Below are 17,972 nucleotides of genomic sequence, written 5' to 3'. Positions count from 1 at the left end.
AGTTGAATTTTCACATATAACTAACCTCTGGATGAGTTTTTCAAGTTTTAAAATGACTGAATTCTGACATTTGAACACTAGCTCTAATGAAAGGGAATTCAACTCACATAAAATGTTTACGGCACTAGGATCTGGAACTACAAGTTATTTTTAGGAAATAATGTTATAGAATTTTCATACTTCAGTTATAAGGCATAAAAGTCCTGCCGCAGGACTTTTGGGGTGAGATCAATAATCCTATGTGAAAGAATCTCAACACAGTTTTTGTAGTTCTAGTAACCTTAGCCTTAGAGAGGTGTGGGGTATGTTTGTGTGTATTCATTATACACACTCACAAATGAATATCTAAAAGCATTTCTTTAAGTAGAAGCCTCGATATTTACATTCCTAACATCAACCAGCTAATTATCTAGAAGGAAACACAACAAACATTGGTGAGTGTTGGCTATGCCCTGGTTCAGGTTCTTTCACACATATCTTCTCATTAACTCCCTAAAATGTCAAAATGTACCGTGATTTTTTTCCCTGAAAATCATCTAGTTGGATTAAAATTAACTATTATTTAAAGTTTCATTTTGCACAATATCATGGAGTTTAGGTAGAAACCTTTAACATCTACACAGATATGTACAAGAACATGTGATCAGAAACCAACCAAAAGGAAGGAAGGTTTTGTTCCCGTTAGATAAATCCTTGATTATATCAGTGAGACAGGAATTAGCAGAAGAGATGCCAGGTGTTTCTTCTGCTGCCTATGCCAAAGAGACAAGAGTATCTGCTCGTATCTGGTCACTACACTATGCAAAATGAGGAGTGAGCACTGACTGTTAATTCATGCCAGAACTGTTACTTCAGTTCCAGTTAATTCATGCCAGACGCCAGTCTCTGTGGGACAAATCGAAAGCAGAACTGGACCTAGGAGAGTGACAGATACTCGACTGGCAAAGCAAAATGGTCAGGAGCGCACCGGGCTCTTCACATTCAGACAGTTTAGGAGTATCCCTTCCTTAAACCGATCAACAAATACAAGTTTGGTATATTCTAGAGACCACATGCAAGAAGTTTATTGGGAGATAACATTATCCGGCATCTACCGTTGTTGTTTTTAAATACTGAGAAGACGAAACTTTATTTCTAGCAGACAGGAAAAACCATGCTCTACTAGGCTGCAATGACCCTTAGCAAACCTGTGCCCATGAGCTGGAACTTCTTTTCCATCACCCGAAGGGGCCACACAGCCATCTTTGATACTTTACCAGGCAAAAGAGAGGCACTGAGCTTCTTAATTTCAACTGTCTCATAACTGAAGTGGATTAAAGCTGATATGTAATAATTGTTAGATGATCCTGTTTAGAAAGCTCATTGGAAGCAAAGACTTTAGTCCAACACCTGGTGACGGCGTTTTCCCTAATGGAAACACGTTTCCAGGAGGACAGTCAAGAGTGGTCTGACTTCACTAATATCATTCTCCTTAAAAAATATCACTCTCCTTCATATGATAAACCAAACTCACATCAAGTTTAGCAAAGTTAAAACCTGCTTCATCTGCATTACTGATTGACAGAAATAATCTAATTTGTTGTTAATTATATTAATAAATTAATATATCATTTAGATGCTTTTTGCTGTTAGCTGAAAGTGCTATGCCAAAAGTTGTCCAAAATCCAGGGCAGTTTCTGTTTTATCAGCTTTGAAAGTTTCAAAAATTAATTTCCCAGTCAAGGGGGTTATTATGGTTGTTGTTATTTCAATTATAGGCCCCTCAGAAAGTTTCCTGTAAATAATTAGGCCTCTTGGAGTATCACATTTTAGAGCATTTCTTACACTTGAATCTTATCAATTATATTCTTCCATGTACAAATTATCCAAATTTACTGGTATTTGATGAATAGTTAAGAGAACAGCCATCAGGAAAAAAGAAGTAGTAATATTAGATTGTTTAAGACAAAGAAATAAAATGAGATATAAATTTAGTAGAAATTAATAAAAGCTTTATATTCAAGACTCACAAGTATAAATCCTTATTTTAACATGCCAAAAAGAATCCTAGAAAATTATGCCCAAATTTTATGAAATACTAAGACAGAATTTGGACCACAGAAAAGAGAATCTCAGAGAAAACCAAAAAACCGTGCACAACGAAGCTACTACAAACTCATGGACCTCAACACCAGTTGGGCCCGCCCTCAACATGCTGAGCCATCTTTACAGCTGTCTCTGCAGCATCTCCTCTCCCCCTCTCAAAAGTTCAAGTTTCATTCTCTCCTTAAGCCCTTTCTCCACTCTCTTCCCACCAACTCTTAATAGATGAACTGGCTTCTAAGCAGAAAGTTGGTGTCATCAAGAAGGAACTCCTTCAACAATCTGCCCAGCATAAGTGTCTACTTCTGTGCCCATGCACACTGCCGTCTCTCCCATCTCTGTCTGTCCAAGGCTAACCCCTCCACTTAGGTTCAGGACTCCATCCCTTCCTTTTTTGTAAGGATCTCCCTCTTCTTCAAAAGTGTACTCTGGGGTTCTAACTAACTTCAACCTTCTTTTCACTCTATACCTGCACTGACCAATTCGGTAGCCACTAGCCACATGTAGCTATTTAAATTTACACTTAAATTGATTAAAACGAAATAAAATAAAAAATCCAGTTCCTTAGCAGCACTTTCTTCATGTGGCTAGTTGCTACTGTATTGGACAGTGCAGATAAAGAGCATTTCCATTATCACAAAAAGTTCCACTGGACAGTGCTGTTCTACACACTCTATACATTCCTTGGGTGACCTCTCATTCATCCTTAAGGCTTTAAACTACATATATACCCCTGATATTAATTTATACCCTATGTTAAGACAGTAGTTTCTAAGTATTTTTTAAAAAGCAATATACCAGTGGTTCTCAATGAGAACCTGCATATTAGAATCACCTTGGGGGGGTGCTTTTAAAAATAGAAATGCTGGGCCCCAGTCCAGGTTAATTAAATCAGAAACTCTAGGGGTTGAGAGTGTATTAGACCAGGCTAGGATGCATTTCGAGAAAAACAATTGAGGATATTTTCTTTTATTGGCATGTGAAAGCTCAAATAAAGTAATTTGCCTTAGTGAGAATTCTCCATATAAATTCTCTATACATCAGTGCTGCAAACCTCTCTCGTAACACATTTGGATAGTAAATAAAAAGTCAAATTTCTTACCTGTGTGATAAAATGTGAGAAAAAATAAAAGTACTCCCATGAACATATTACTTAAAAAAGTGACAACTCCACAAGTAATTCCTTCTGGAACTGGGTAGACAGTTTCCACAAAAAGCTCAAAAAATATAGGTATACTGCTATTCAAGAACACTCCCAGGAGAATGCAGGAGGCGTACAATGTCACTAAAATAAAAACACAAACATTTTAGTTTCACGGTAGCAGCAGTGAGTCATATCAGACAGATCTTCTGGGTATCCTCTTTCATAAGTATCGACTCTGGAATTTCCTCTCTTTGCAATGGTAGCTGATAAAGTCTGACACAGCATTACAGATCTGTCAGCTCTTGATCAGGTTTTGTAAGTAGATAGGAGAAGGTTTTGTTGCTCGATGATTACTAGTTTATTTGCTTTATCTTTTTGGTGCATTATTCCAAAGCACAGAACAATTTTACCACTATAATTAAAAGGACTCTTTCCCCTTAGTCACACTCCTGGCAAACAGACGGATAGATAAAACATAGCAACTTAATTCGAAATCCAGACTCAATTCTACAATTTCAAAGAGAACTTAAAATCTAAGAATAAAAGTAAGAAACATTAAGTGTCACTGAAAATTACACATTCAAAGAGACTGGTTAGTAATAGCCCTCAAGTACAAAATAAAAATTATTGAGTATGTAATTCCTGGAAAAACACATAAAACAGAATTAGTCCTCAATCTTGGAATGAGTTTCATGTCAACAGTTTTTAAAAAATACATAACTTTTTTTAACACAGAAAAAATTTTCATCCAGAAATTTATAATTAAAAGAGGTTAGGATCCAATATTAGGCAATAAAAAGCCTATTAACCCTATTCTGTAGTAAAATCTTGGAATAAGGACATTATTCCTAGAAGAATGTTTAGAGAAATGCACCCCACTCCAAATAATTATATTATTGCTACTGTCTGCATGCAAACTTTCATTAATTTTAATTTGAAGGTGAAAACAGAAACAATGAGAAAAAAATGATATCCTATTTAGAAACCTAAAACACATCCCTATAAGTGTATCATACCCACTGATGATAATAAGTAGAATTTATTTATTTTTTAATGAGTGTTTTATTATTTTTTATTTTGTTGAGGAAGATTGGCCTTGAGCTAACATCTGTTGTTAATCTTCCTCTTTTTCTTTTTTCTCCCCAAAGCCCCAGTACATAGTTGCATATCCTAGTTCTGGGTCCTTCTAGTTTCTCTATGTGGGACACCACCTCAGCACGGCTTGATGAGTGGCTCCTAGGTCTGCACCCAGGATCCAAACCGGCGAACCCCGGGCCGCCGAAGAGGAACGCATGAACGTAATCGTTACACCACCGGGCTGGCCCCAAGTAGAATTTATTCTAAGCTTAAGGTTACCAGGAAGATGTTTTTAATAAAAATATTTGTTAAGGAAAAAAATTTCTGTATAGGAACTGCAGAAAGTGAGGGAATTACCCTAAATCTGTTATGTATTACTCATAGAACATATCAAATCACCAGAATTTACCACAACTCATTGCAATCATTAAAGTTCATAACATTGTTGACGGGGTAATAGTATCCACTGTTTTCTAACAGAATTTCTCTCATTAACTTCAACTTCCGCTTCCTCCTCCAATAACACCAGCCTTGTAGGATTATAAAATATTTAGTACATTCTAATAACACAAATAGCTGGTGATTACTTTGACTTTCTTCGAATAGAAGACACGTGAAAATACAGAACAGAAGGGTGACAGTGAATAAAGAACATACTTGGCTGAAGCTGTGACCAAATTATTCACAGAATTAAATGGGAAGCATCTGATAGTTAAAATAAATCAATTTAAAACATGAAGTAATTTCCATGAGATTCTTAAAAACAAAACAAAACCTAACATCTCATGCTCACTGTATATTTGCTAAACATGGATCACGTCAATCAATCAACACATTCTACCTCATACATGACTCATTAGTGGCACATTAGGAAATGCAGGGATGGAATATCACTGGTGGCTTTGACAAAGTATTCTATCTACAAAACACTTTATAGTAATTTATTGGTTGGTCAGTGGTAGTCAGAGCAGAGACGGCTACTGACCCAAACACAGATGAGCCGAGAAGATTAAAATAAGAAAACACTGAAATAAATGACAGGAAAAAGCAAACTCTTAAGAACCAAGAAGTGCTACTTCTAAGTAAGGATTCACAAACCAATGATGGAATTAGTTGTTTTTAGGAAATACGTTTGGAAATAATCCTTTCGACATGTATATTTCTGAAGGAAATATACCCTCACATGTAATTTGTAACCAGGCAAATTAAAATGTAATAACAGAAAAATAATCATAATCTGTAAAAAATACAATAATTGCACATTGTAAAAGAAAGAATGATAGATAGTGCAATGATGAGGATATACTAAAAGGGGAATATCGATGTGTTGTCTTGAAAAGAGAGATTTGATTTTATTGATTTTTATCAAGCACGGTAAAATAAACAGAGAGAGACACGGGATGATTCAGAAAAGTAGAGCCTGGTGAAGCAGGGCCTGTCTGAAAACCCCTCAAGACCATGCATTTTCCTTGGCTTCATGTTCCTTAAGAATCTTCTGATTCCGATTTCCTAGTTATAGATAACTAGGAATTAGATACCTGATTTCTGGGAAGGAAAGAGGAAACTTTTGTCATCGGAAAGATCAGATTTCTATTGTGGTTAAACACTGTTGATAAAGTTGTAAAAAGTTCAGTGTATGGTGGGTAATTTGGAAATGTTTATTAAAATATATAATGTGGGCCGGCCCAGTGGCTTAGCGGTTAAGTGTGCGCGCTCCGCTGCTGGCAGCGCGGGTTCGGATCCCGGGCGCGCACCGATGCTCCGCTTCTCCGGCCATGCTGAGGCCGCGTCCCACATACAGCAACTAGAAGGATGTGCAACTATGACATACAACTATCTCCTGGGGCTTTGGGGGGGAAAAAAAAAAGGAAAAAAAAAAATATAATGCACTTACTCTTTGACCCAGCAATTCCACTTCCAGGAATTTATCCTATAGTTATGCAGGTACAAGCACATAAAGAATACTTACTGCAATGTTGTTTGTAGTATGCACAGATTAAAAACAAGCTAAATGTCCACTGGTAGGGCGCTGGTCGTTTAAAAATTTATCAAACATCCAGAGGTGTATTATGCAACCATTAAAACTGAAGTAACTCTGTATGTACTGATATTAATGACATCTAAGATATAGAAATAAAAAAAGTGCTGAAAAGTGTATTATATTTTTAAAAGAATACACACACAAACACACACACCTTTTGTAAATGTATAGAATTCTCTGGGCAAACACCCAAGAAACTGACATTCAGGGTTGCCTCTAGAGAGGGAAGTTGGGAGCCACAGGAGGGTAGACATTTTTCATTGTGTACCCTTTCCCTACTATTTGAATCTGACTTTTTTACTATGTGTATATCTTACCCATTTAATAAAATCAAAAAAGAGAAATTTCATCGTAAGCTATTGAATTGGCAGCTGATCCAACTCCACTTCATGCGAATTTGTTCACTTACTGACTCAGAAATGGTTATTACTGGGTGAGCTGAGACACAGACCTGATGTCTACACCTGGGAGCCACCTAACCTGGCCTTGGTGCAGGATCTTTGACGTAAATATTCCCACTTCACTTATTAGGATTCCTATTATACATAGGACAAATGGGCTGTGATGAATGATATAACTTCAGAGGCCAGTAATGAAAAAGCAAGTTATTTTCATTCAATTCTCTCACTCTCCGTGTTTGCTTCTTGTATTAGTATAAAAATGATGACCAAGAGGTTGTTTTACACTGGATAGGTATGTGGAAATCGCTTCTTATTGCAGAAAGAATCAAAATAATTTACACAAGAAAGGGTTAAATTAAGATCTTCAGAATCAGAATGGGGAAAGGAAGCTGTGTCGGGACTGCTTTAGTATATTCCCCAATGTTCTGGGACATGCATAAAATAGAAGCCGATTATTATGAGTCTAAACTTGACTTCCATTTGAGTTTTCAGTTTAGAGTCTGATACAGTATCTTTGTACACTGGTTTGGCAGATATGGTGGGTGAATGTCATCTCTTAAAAGTCAGGCAGACAAGATAATTTCCTGCTGTCAGAGAGGGTTCAAACTACATGATCATTAAATATTTCCATGACTTTCTATACTATTGATACTAAAATTAAAATAAACTGCCTTTCAATTAAAAAGTTAAGGTAATTTAGCAGAACAAACACAATGCTGATGCAGAGTTTTTTCAAAGAAGCTAATAAAATTTCACAGGCCCATAATTTAAATTGCCAAAAACAAAGTCCTGTGTAGCACAAAATACAGTTACAATGGATGTATTTCAAGAACACAAAGTGGATCGTAACCCTGAAAGTAGTCCTCCCCCCACCCCTGCTCACAATGAGAAACCAAATTACTAAACTCTAGGGAAACAAAACTATGTATGAATACATTTTTACTGACCAAAACATTCAAACCTTATGTGATCAGCAGTTATAAAACAAATCACAAAATTTCAGATAACTTTTTCCACTCAACATTTAATGAGATCTTCAAGACACCATCAACAACAATAACAACTTCAAATCTTGGATTTATATAATTTTTTAAACATTTTTTGAAACTGCCTTTAAATATATTATCATATTTGATGATCCTATCAACTCTTTGAAGTAGGTAAAGTAAGTATTTTACAGTATTTACAGTCGCAGAAGTGACTCAAGTTCTGAGAGTCAAAATGACTTATTTAGAAACAATGTAAATTAGCAGGGCTAACAGCAATATAATAATTAAGGCCTACAGAATCTAGCATGTTTTCCACCAAGCCACTGTGTCAGACTGAAAAAAAAAATAACAAGGCTTGGTATTTCTTTTATTCAACGGTATTGACACAAAAGGCATGCTTCCCAAATCTGTATTCCACACAAAAGCTGGAAGTGATTGCACATAAGACAGATGACGGAAACAAAAATAGAGCACTAAAAGGTTACAAACAAAAAGATGAACTTTAATCATGATAAATGTAAAATGGTCCAAGAATTATTGCTTGGGTAGATAATAGGGAAATCTTAGCTTAAGCCTTTCTTCAAAACCATTTATCAAGTGCCTATTATATGTAAGTGGCTATGCTCGAACAATAAATAGGACACACTCCATCCTCAAATCACTCCTAATCTAAAAGAATATGACAGATACCCACTGGCTCAGCAGCCATTTATATGCACAGTGTTAAGAAGACAATTATACTTCATTCTTTTTAAAAAAAAGCTACATCTAATGGTGAAAAGCAACAGCCTCCCAGTATGAGGTGGCGAATGCAGCATGAAAAGTGTGCTAAATTTTAGTAACACTTTTTAAGGAGGACCCTGCAAGCTATGGTGGGTTGAGAAGAGAGTGACTACACTGGTCAGTGGTGTGGAAAGGTTGATGAAGAAAGGTTGTAAGAACTGGGGGATATTTAGATTAAAGGCCAAGTCCAGACATGACAGATAACTTCAAATGTTCTGAGGGCCATCAAGGGAAGAGAGAGGGAGCCAACTTGCCCTCTGGGAGCTGTATTGCTCCAAATCAGTTATAGCTCAAGGGAGCAAGAATTTCCCAGGAACCAGAGTTGAGTAACAATGGAACAGGTAACATGTTTCCTCATTCGGGAGGTATTCAAGTTGCAATCAGAGGAACATACGTCTGGATTGTAATGGAAGAATACTCATTTACGGAATGATGTTATGTCAGAGGTTGACTAAGGTTCATTTAAATAGATCAATAACAAATTTAAATACATGGAGGTAGACAGCTTAACCAGGATATTAAAAACAAAAATCTTGTAGGTGCTTCTAGGTAGATAATAATAATTTGTTTACAGTTTTATTAAAAAGCTTTATAAATAAGACATAAGAAGGATTTTAAAAATAACACAGTAAATTATCATGATATTTTAAGGATCAGAATCAAGAATTTCCCTAAAAAGTAGGCTTATAATATTAATACACTTTATTGGATAAACTTTCATTATTGTGCATATTGACTGAATTTTTATTTCATGAAAAAGTTAGGAAAGTTAACTGGGAATTATTAGATTAGACCTCTATTAAGAATATTTCTATAATCTAAATTAAACTTGATATTGCAAGTGAAAATACTCCTTTTGGAAATAAAGACACATGTAAAGAGAAACAGTAAACAGTCATAACGTTTGTTAACCACACAGTTTTTTCATAGGTTCTGGGCATGCTGATTACATAGAATACACATGTATGTGTGTACACATACACCGATATACGTTTCGGTATCATTGAGCTGTGCCTCTCCTCTCAGCCTCACATCTTCTTCCTAAAACTGATTGCTGTGGCCTTCATGATCTACCACTAATTAAAACATGCAGTATATGAAACTGTGGTTCCAAAAGAGGATGGGGCATATTTTGCTGCAATATTCATTAATGGCAATGATTTCTTTCTGCGTGTTATTAATTTGCGGGTATCCTTTGTTTAGCCTCTTTGTTGGCATAGTTTAGTCCTATAAAGGTTGATAGTTATGTTTAGAGTCCCCTACGGCTGGAAGGCAAAGTAATTATCTCACAGAAATGAAGCACAACTAATAATCCTTTGAAACAATGGGCCCAGAGTAGAGACTGGCTGTGAAATCAGTTATCATAGGTATCGGTTTATCAGTAACTTTAAGCTCCCAAAGAATTACTTACAGTTCTGCAGAAGGCAATGTACTATTAAATCATGGAACACTGACTGATCCTGGTCAAGCCCTCTACCTTCAAGAAGCAGATTCTGCTTGAAGACTGATTTCTCTTCTTAAGACTCTCCATGAATAAACATTACGATGATCTGCCTCAACAGGCCCTTTGAGCATTTCATGACTCTCACATTTAAGGTTTTTCACAAATCCATTCTCTTCTTTTAATCCATGTTCTATTTTTCCCTTCTTGATAAGACAGTCATGAACATGAATAACAGTCACTTTTAGTTCATAAAATTGAAAAGAATAATTACGTCACCCCTTAGCCTTCTTTCTTTAAAGCCTAAAATCCCTAATTTCCTTAATAATGTGCATTTCTTTAATCATGTGTATCAACCTTCTCTGAATTTTCTGATTTCTCCCCCATTTTTGGGCAAGTGCATGTTTTTATTTCTTTGCATGCTATTAAAATGAGACATAATTACCTTAATAAAGGCAAAATACATGAAAATATCTTAAGAGGATTATTTTCTAGCCTATACATGTCACGTGCCTTTCAATACAGCCAAATACGTTTTCTTTCTTCAAATGTCACTTGAAGTCAGCGTGCAGTCAGCTATCACTCTCAAGAGGCTTGTGTCTAGCTAATCACCCTCTCACTCCCACCCACTCTCTGTTTCTGACATCGCCATCTCGGCATTCTAGTGACGTGAATTAGATGAAGAACCTCTCCCAAGGCAACTTCTGTTAAACAGTCAAATTATATTGTTTCAGCAAACTCAACACCAAAGTGCTAACATTTTTCAAAATGCCATTTTCAAAGTATTCATCTGTTTGGTGAAAAATGACTGTGTGAATTGAGGCTAGACATCCAGTTCTCAGATAAGGGGAATAATGTATTTTCATAATTTTGTTTGCAGCATAAGCTTCAAGAGTTTGAAAACTCACATTATCTGGTCATGAGTTTATTTATTTGCCCTATTGTAGTGGATACTTCAATTAATGAAGATATAATACGATTTTAAATACTGAGTTTCCCTAAGGAAATAAAAGCATACTGCTGATAGCCTCCAAGAAGATGTATGTAAGCAAGTACCTATATTGAAACAGTGTGCCTTTACACAGGATGGAACGATCCAGTTTTTCTTCTGCAGAGATAGCAACAATAACATCAAGAGCAGTGGACAAAGATTGCAATAGAAGGTTTTAGCCGTAGTGGCACTTACAACACATGGGTTGAACAAAATTAACTAGCTTTTAATTTACGTCAACAGTCATATTTAATGCATATATTTTCAAACATTTTTCATGTAGATTCTTCTGATATAAAAAAGTAATAATTGAAATACTAAGTTTGCTAGAAACGGGAAAAAGACTAGATATTTTCCTAATTACAAGAAGAATGACTCTGGTAAAAAAGAAACATTTGCCATAAATTTGCCACTACTGACTTTGCATACCAGCCTAAAGGTCTAGATTTGTCTATAATTAGATTTTGTAGTGAGTTTCTTTTCCTGAAACCTCTTTTACTTAAAAGGAATTAGGTCAGACTTTTACAAAGGCAGTAAGAGTGTCTGTGACAGATTTATTCAAATTCCCCATTGTTCCATTAAAATGTGCCCTTTTGCCTCGTACAGCTAGTGCTGAATAACAAAGAGTGGCCGTGGTTGCTGACTATTACTGGCAATAAGTCATATCTACTGATATTCAAAATGGAGATAATATACACTTCATTCATTCATTCACTCATTCATTCATTACTCAGGGCTTATGCTAGGGACTGGGGTGGGAGTTGGGGTCAGAATTTACAAGGCACAAATTCATGCTCCAGATTTTCAGACTGGTAGGGGAGACACGATATACTCAAGTAACTATTAAGTGGTAAGTATCAGGAAAGAAAAAAAATACCATGATAATTCAGAGAAGGCATGTGAACAAATCTAGTCCTTAACCTAGTGTATTTGTAAGTTAAAAATGCATCTTTCAGGAGTTTCTAAGTGACATTCAAAAACTGACTTGCAACTGAAAACAACAGTAGAATTTATAAATTCAGTGGATGTTAAGATGTCCATATCAAACACAACCTTTCAAGTCTGGCCTGGATTTAATTTAGAATTCTGCTTTCCTTTCTGTCCGACATAATTATTTTCAAGGACAGATTGGGAAAACATAGTCTTGACCAGGGTCAATTACATCAATTTTCTTTTAATTAAAAAGATGCATAATTTTCAAATATATACTCTTTTTTTCTAATTATAAAAGTAGAAGATGCTCATTATTATAAATCCAGACAAAAAAGAAGTTAAAAAATTAAATTCATTCCTAATGCCTCCAACCAGAGATAAAACTGTTAATTTTATCATGTTAAATAGAAAGTATATAAAATTTAATGAATGTACTATCTTATAATGAATATTCTACTCTAATTCAAGGGAAAAAAATCTGTTCATTATGTACTCACAACTATGTTCTTGTAAAATCTAACAGAGGCATACTTGACATGCAGTATCACAAAAAAATCTGAGTGTAATGCCATGAGTAAGAAGAGCCGTAAACTAAAACTGTTCCAACCAAATGTTGTACAACTGCTAAATTATGAAATTATACCAGGATAAAATAAGAAAAAATTCTGGCCCAGAATACTTGCCAAAGTTGCTCAAAATCCTAATGTAGGAATGTTAGTATATAAAAAGTGCACAGTATCCAAAAATTATTACTCTGGATAACTGGGCTTTACAGGCAAAGCAATAAACATTAAAGAGAGGGATTCCCAGCAGGATGGAATAGAGCACAAATTTCTATACCTTCCTTCTCAGCACCCTTAGTGTCTCACTAATTTTTTCATGGTGCCCCAAGGCCAAAAGAACTAGCTAACAATTCTATTACATAATTAGGTCCAAACAATTTAATAAATATACATGTCCTAACAATTTAGTGGTTATTTAAAAAAAAATACTCCTAGATTGAAAGAAATATATTTTTCTTTCATTCTTAAATAACCAGAATTACTTACTAATGGGATGTGTGCATCTGATGGGCATTGCACAACTTCTCAAATCTTGGAATCAGAATGACACCACCACTCTCATTTCCTGTTGCACACTGATTTTTGTGTGGTATTTGTGTTTTATGACAGCAACTGTAGAAAACCCAACTTTACAAAGATATGACGTCATCAAAAAGAATGTAGCAGGATTTAACAACAAAACTGGGAACTTTCTTGAACTAGAGGTTCACACAGTGTCTGACAGATGTAGAATATCCCTGGGTTTCCTCTGGAAATGTAAAATAACCTGTATTGCCCTCGTGAGTTTGCTGTGGCACTCCAGGGCGGCTGGCTGGTGCAGTTTGGTAATCATGGATACCGGGCAACCTTATCCCATTGCCTTATTATCACTGTAAAAGTGGGTGAAACTCCCAAATAAATGGCTGTCTTTGAAAGACTTGATGCCTTTGATGCGTAAACTTCTGGCCATTTCATTACAGAGCACATAAATCCAAACTGGGATATGTAATTATATGTAGACAAATTACATATAGACTAAAGGAACCTTCCTCTCATGCAGCCCCAGAAAACATACATACCACTGGGAAATGGGCTGTACAGAGCCACTTTCAGGATCTTGTTTATTCCCACCATACAAGTGCTTGTTACAGCAAATAATTCTATAATCTACCTTTATAACAAATAATCCTATAATTAAACACATAATCCCAAAGGTGGCTATATATTCCTTGCAAAAGGAATAAAAAACATGCATCTTAAACAATCTTTTGTTAAAGGAAAGAAAGAAGCAATAACAGAGCCCTTTTGGTTTATAAAATAATCTGTCACAGTGATTTTAAAAAGATTCTGTGGTAGGCAGAATAATGTCTCCCCCTCAAAAGATATTCATGTTTTAATCCCTGGAACCTGTGAATATGTTACCTTACATGCCAAAAAGGATTAAGGCTGCAGATGGAATTAAGGTTGCTAATCAGCTGACTTGAAAACTGGGAGATTATCCTGGATTATCTAGTGGGCCCAATGTAATCACGAGGATCCTTAGAAGTGGAAGAGGGAGGCAGAAGACGAGAGTTCAGAGGAACATGTGGTCTTGGAAGAAAGGCACAGATGATGTCATGTGAGAAGGACTTGACCTGCTATTGCTGGCTTTAAAGATGGAGGAAGGGAGCCATGAGCCAAGGAAGGTAGGTGGCCTCCAGAAGATAGAAAAGACAAGGAAACAGATTCTTCCCTAGAGTCTGCCCACACTTTGATTTTAGCCCAGTGAGATACAAGTTGGACTTCTAACTCAGCGAAATGTAAGACAGTAAATTTGTGTTGCTACTAAGTTTTGAGCCACTAAGTTTGCAGTAACTTGTTACAGCAGCCATAGAAAACTAATATAGACCCCTAAATGATACTAATAATAACAGTAAAAAATAACAGCTACTATAAATGTTTCAGGTCAATTGGATAAGCTAAGTAAGCTGCCTATAATATACTTTTTTTTTCCTCATTTATTTTATTTATTTATTTAATTTTTTGTTTATTGCAGTAACATTGGTTTATAACATTGTAAAAATTTCAGGTGTACATCATTATACTTCTATTTCTGCATAGATTACATCATGTTCACCACCAAAATACTAATTACAAACCATATAATATACTTTTAATAGGTATTTCCAGTAAGTTTTATTTTGTATTGATGATGTAATAAGACTAACTATAAAACGAACCTATAGATGCCGGGTCAAAGAATTTTACTGGAGCGTACTTCAAACATAAGCTTTTTACCTTAGTTCTTCTTCCTTACTGTTTAACAATGATGTAATGGCTATAAAGAAGATAAAAATCACTGTATTATGCCCCGATACGAATTTTAAAAGGATATAAGCTTTTCTATGCTACATAAGCTCAAGAAACAGTTTACATATCTTTTCCATATGTAAAATATCAATGAAAATATTTTTAGTTATATCTTGAGCTCTTTTTAGATGGGATGACGGTTTGACGGCTGGACAATGGAGACCTTTTTGTATATTTAACAATTACTTATGGAAAGCAAGAAAAGTCCTACTGTCAGAGTATGTATCCTTCTGTGAACTGAAAGTACCCATTCAAAGTTCAAAATAGTCTGTGTTTACCTGTGGTTAAAGGCAGGTGTGTGATGCTGTTCAAACAGGTCAGGGTGAACCATGTAGATGATATTGTAGCCCCAGAAAACAGGAGGAGAAGAATTAGTTTCAGCATACCCCTGATAAAATCTGCAAACCTGAGAAGAAACAACATTCTGTTAATTCTACTTGGATTTTAAGAATACTATTTAAATCAAAGACACACTTTCATTGAACAACAGTTTCTTGAAGAAATTTCCATGCATTCTTTTAAAAACAAGTTAAATTTTTTTCTAATTGATACATTTTGTGTGTGTGATAAATGTTACTTTGTGATAATTTTTTTTTTTTTTTGTGAGTTAGGTTAGCCTTGAGCCAACATCCGCTGCCAATCTTCCTCTTTTTTTGCTGAGGAAGATTGGCCCTGGGCTAACCTCCGTGCCCAGCTTCCTCCACTTTATATGGGATGCCACCACAGAATGGCTTGATAAGCGGTGCGTCGGTCCATGCCCAGGATCTGAACAGGTGAACCTTGGGCTGCTGAAGCGGAGCGTGCGAACTTAACTGCTGTGCCACCAGGCCAGCCCCTGCGATAAATTTTTTTTTTCTCTTACAAAACACACAAAATGTCATCTCTGCTCAGGATCTATAACTTACAGGATTGATTCTGATTTTTAAATACCATTTTTATTTTCTTTGTATTTTTCTATAATTGCCAAACATCTTTTAACAAGCACATATTATTCTACTTTTAGAAAATAGGCTGACTTGTTGACATAACCCAAAATTCAAACTCCTTGGAAAACAAATACAAATGCTTACACCAGAGCCTTTGAGGTGCGATATGATCTGGTCTCTGCCTCCACTCTCCCTTTGTCTTACTGTTCTCCAGTTGGACAGCCTGGTTTCTGTTTCTCATACATGCTAAGTTTATTTCCCAAAGCAATATGGAGCTTTTGTCCTTGTCCTGTCTGGCTGGAATGCTGGTACCCTCAGATCTTCACATGACTTACTCCTGCTAATTCCTCAGGTGACTCAGGTCTCAGTTCAACAAGGCCCTCCATGCTCACTGAAGAAGCCTTCCCGTCCCATCTTTACACTCTTTATTTTCTTCATAGCATCTATCTCTGTTGGAATTTTTCTTGTTTTTGCATTTATTTTTTGTCTTTCCTATCAGACTGTAAGCTTCGAGAGAGCAAGAACACAGCATCTGGAATAGTGAATACTACTCTACAAAGCTTGTGACTAACGTTTCATAGCATTTTAAGTTCTTAAAATCTCTGCTTTTTTCTGAATTAACATGAAACTCAAAGGCATCTGGTAGAGATGCTTATCATTTAGTTATGACCCAAAACTTTTCCATTTGCCAATTGCTTTTCCTCACCTGCTGATTACCTGTTGACTGTATAAGCACAATCCTCTGGTTGTGCCTACACACAACTTACTCTGTCCTTCAGAATTGTTCCTATTGTAGAAAAACTGACGCCATCCCAAATATCACATTTACCATGTCTTCTCTACTTTTAAGTTTTTTTTATTGATTTTAATTTCTAATGTAATTATGTGACTGTCCTTCTTAACACTGTCAATACTATCTTTTGTTTGCACTTACTTGACACGATATGGTTAATCATGTTTGTAAGCATTATCTAGACTAAAATGACTTTCTATGAGAGCTGGTGCCATCTTTTGGTGGGAAAAATGGAAGCACCTTTGCCCAGTGACAGGTTTGTTCTCAACTGTGAAAGTTCACAAGCAGAAAATTCTTAAGTACTCTGAAAAAGGTTCCGCTTGATAGAAATGCCCTCCAAGAGAATCCAAAAACTTTGTTTTAATTCCATGCCCACCAAACACTTTTCTGATTTATATTTTGGTATGCTGCATGAACTTACTTGTCAGACAAGCAGATGGCCAGGTAAGAGAGAATAAAACATTTTTCTGGGACAATCAGAGTTGAGTGAAGCTGAACAGTGAGGAGGTGTCACTGGTCAGATACACAGGAATAGACTGACCACTATGGTCTGCTGTTTTTGGAGACCTAGTCCTTTCATATGGGCTAACACCATCAAAGTATATCGTTAGGACCCAAGTAGGCCATTTAGTAGTGGCCTTTAGTAACATAATTACAAAAAATCACCCAAAGTCCTCACGTCTATAAGGAGATTCCATTCTAGGGAACCCCAAAATGGTGCTACGCATATAATTTAAAAATTGATTTTAGGCCTACTAGATATCTACAATTGATTTCAGATCTCAAGGTAAACAGCAATTTTTAGAATTTCCATTTCAACAAATTAAAAACAGAAATGTCCTCATTGTAATTTTTCCCTCTACTTCTATTTCTATATAGTTAAAATTAGGGTTTATAGAAAGAAAATAAAGAGAAAGAAGCATGTGAGATGTCATTTCTGATATATAACGGCTCCCTTTTTGATCTATTTGGTCCTCAGAATAGGATTTGGTAAAGGATGACTCACTATAATTGGCTTGGAGATTTAACTGGAAAAATTAGATATGATTCTTGTCAAATGTGACAGGTCAATGTATTTCAGTTATCAGTGCAGTGATTTCCTATACACAGCTACCTTCATGTTCTTCTTCTTTAGTTTTTAGATTTTATTCTTATACTTTCCTAACTTGTAAAAACCTCAGATAGGGGCCAGCCCCGTGGCTTAGCGGTTAAGTGTGCGGGCTCTGCTGCTGGTGGCCCGGGTTCGGATTCCGGTCGTGCACTGACGCACCACTTCTCCGGCCATGCTGAGGCTGAGTCCCACATACAGAAACTAGAAGCATGTGCAACTATGACATACAACTATCTACTGGGGCTTTGGGGGGAAAAATAAATAAAAAATAAAATAAAATAAATAAAAAATAAAAACCTCAGATAAAGTGATTAAGAAATTACACTGTCAATGTATTCTTTCATTATCCCAGAAACACTATACACAGTG

The 17,972-nt window shown here is 35.9% G+C and overlaps 1 protein-coding gene across 1 annotated transcript in view; it reads right to left on the bottom strand.

Moving 5' to 3' along the window:
• Nucleotides 1–17,972, bottom strand: part of SLC49A4 (solute carrier family 49 member 4) — a 69,638-nt gene that overhangs the window by 4,877 nt on the left and 46,789 nt on the right. The window contains exons 7-8 of the mRNA XM_058555923.1: nucleotides 15,052–15,179; nucleotides 3,185–3,367 (exon numbers count right to left, since the gene is read on the bottom strand). Of these exons, the coding sequence (XP_058411906.1) occupies nucleotides 3,185–3,367; nucleotides 15,052–15,179 (311 nt within the window). The remainder of the gene's footprint in view (nucleotides 1–3,184; nucleotides 3,368–15,051; nucleotides 15,180–17,972) is intronic.

Source organism: Diceros bicornis, chromosome 15, assembly GCF_020826845.1.
Source record: "Diceros bicornis minor isolate mBicDic1 chromosome 15, mDicBic1.mat.cur, whole genome shotgun sequence".
NCBI classification, from domain to species: Eukaryota; Metazoa; Chordata; class Mammalia; order Perissodactyla; family Rhinocerotidae; genus Diceros; species Diceros bicornis.
Note: the sequence above shows the minus strand (reverse complement) of the source record. Positions and strands in the feature narration are given on the sequence as shown.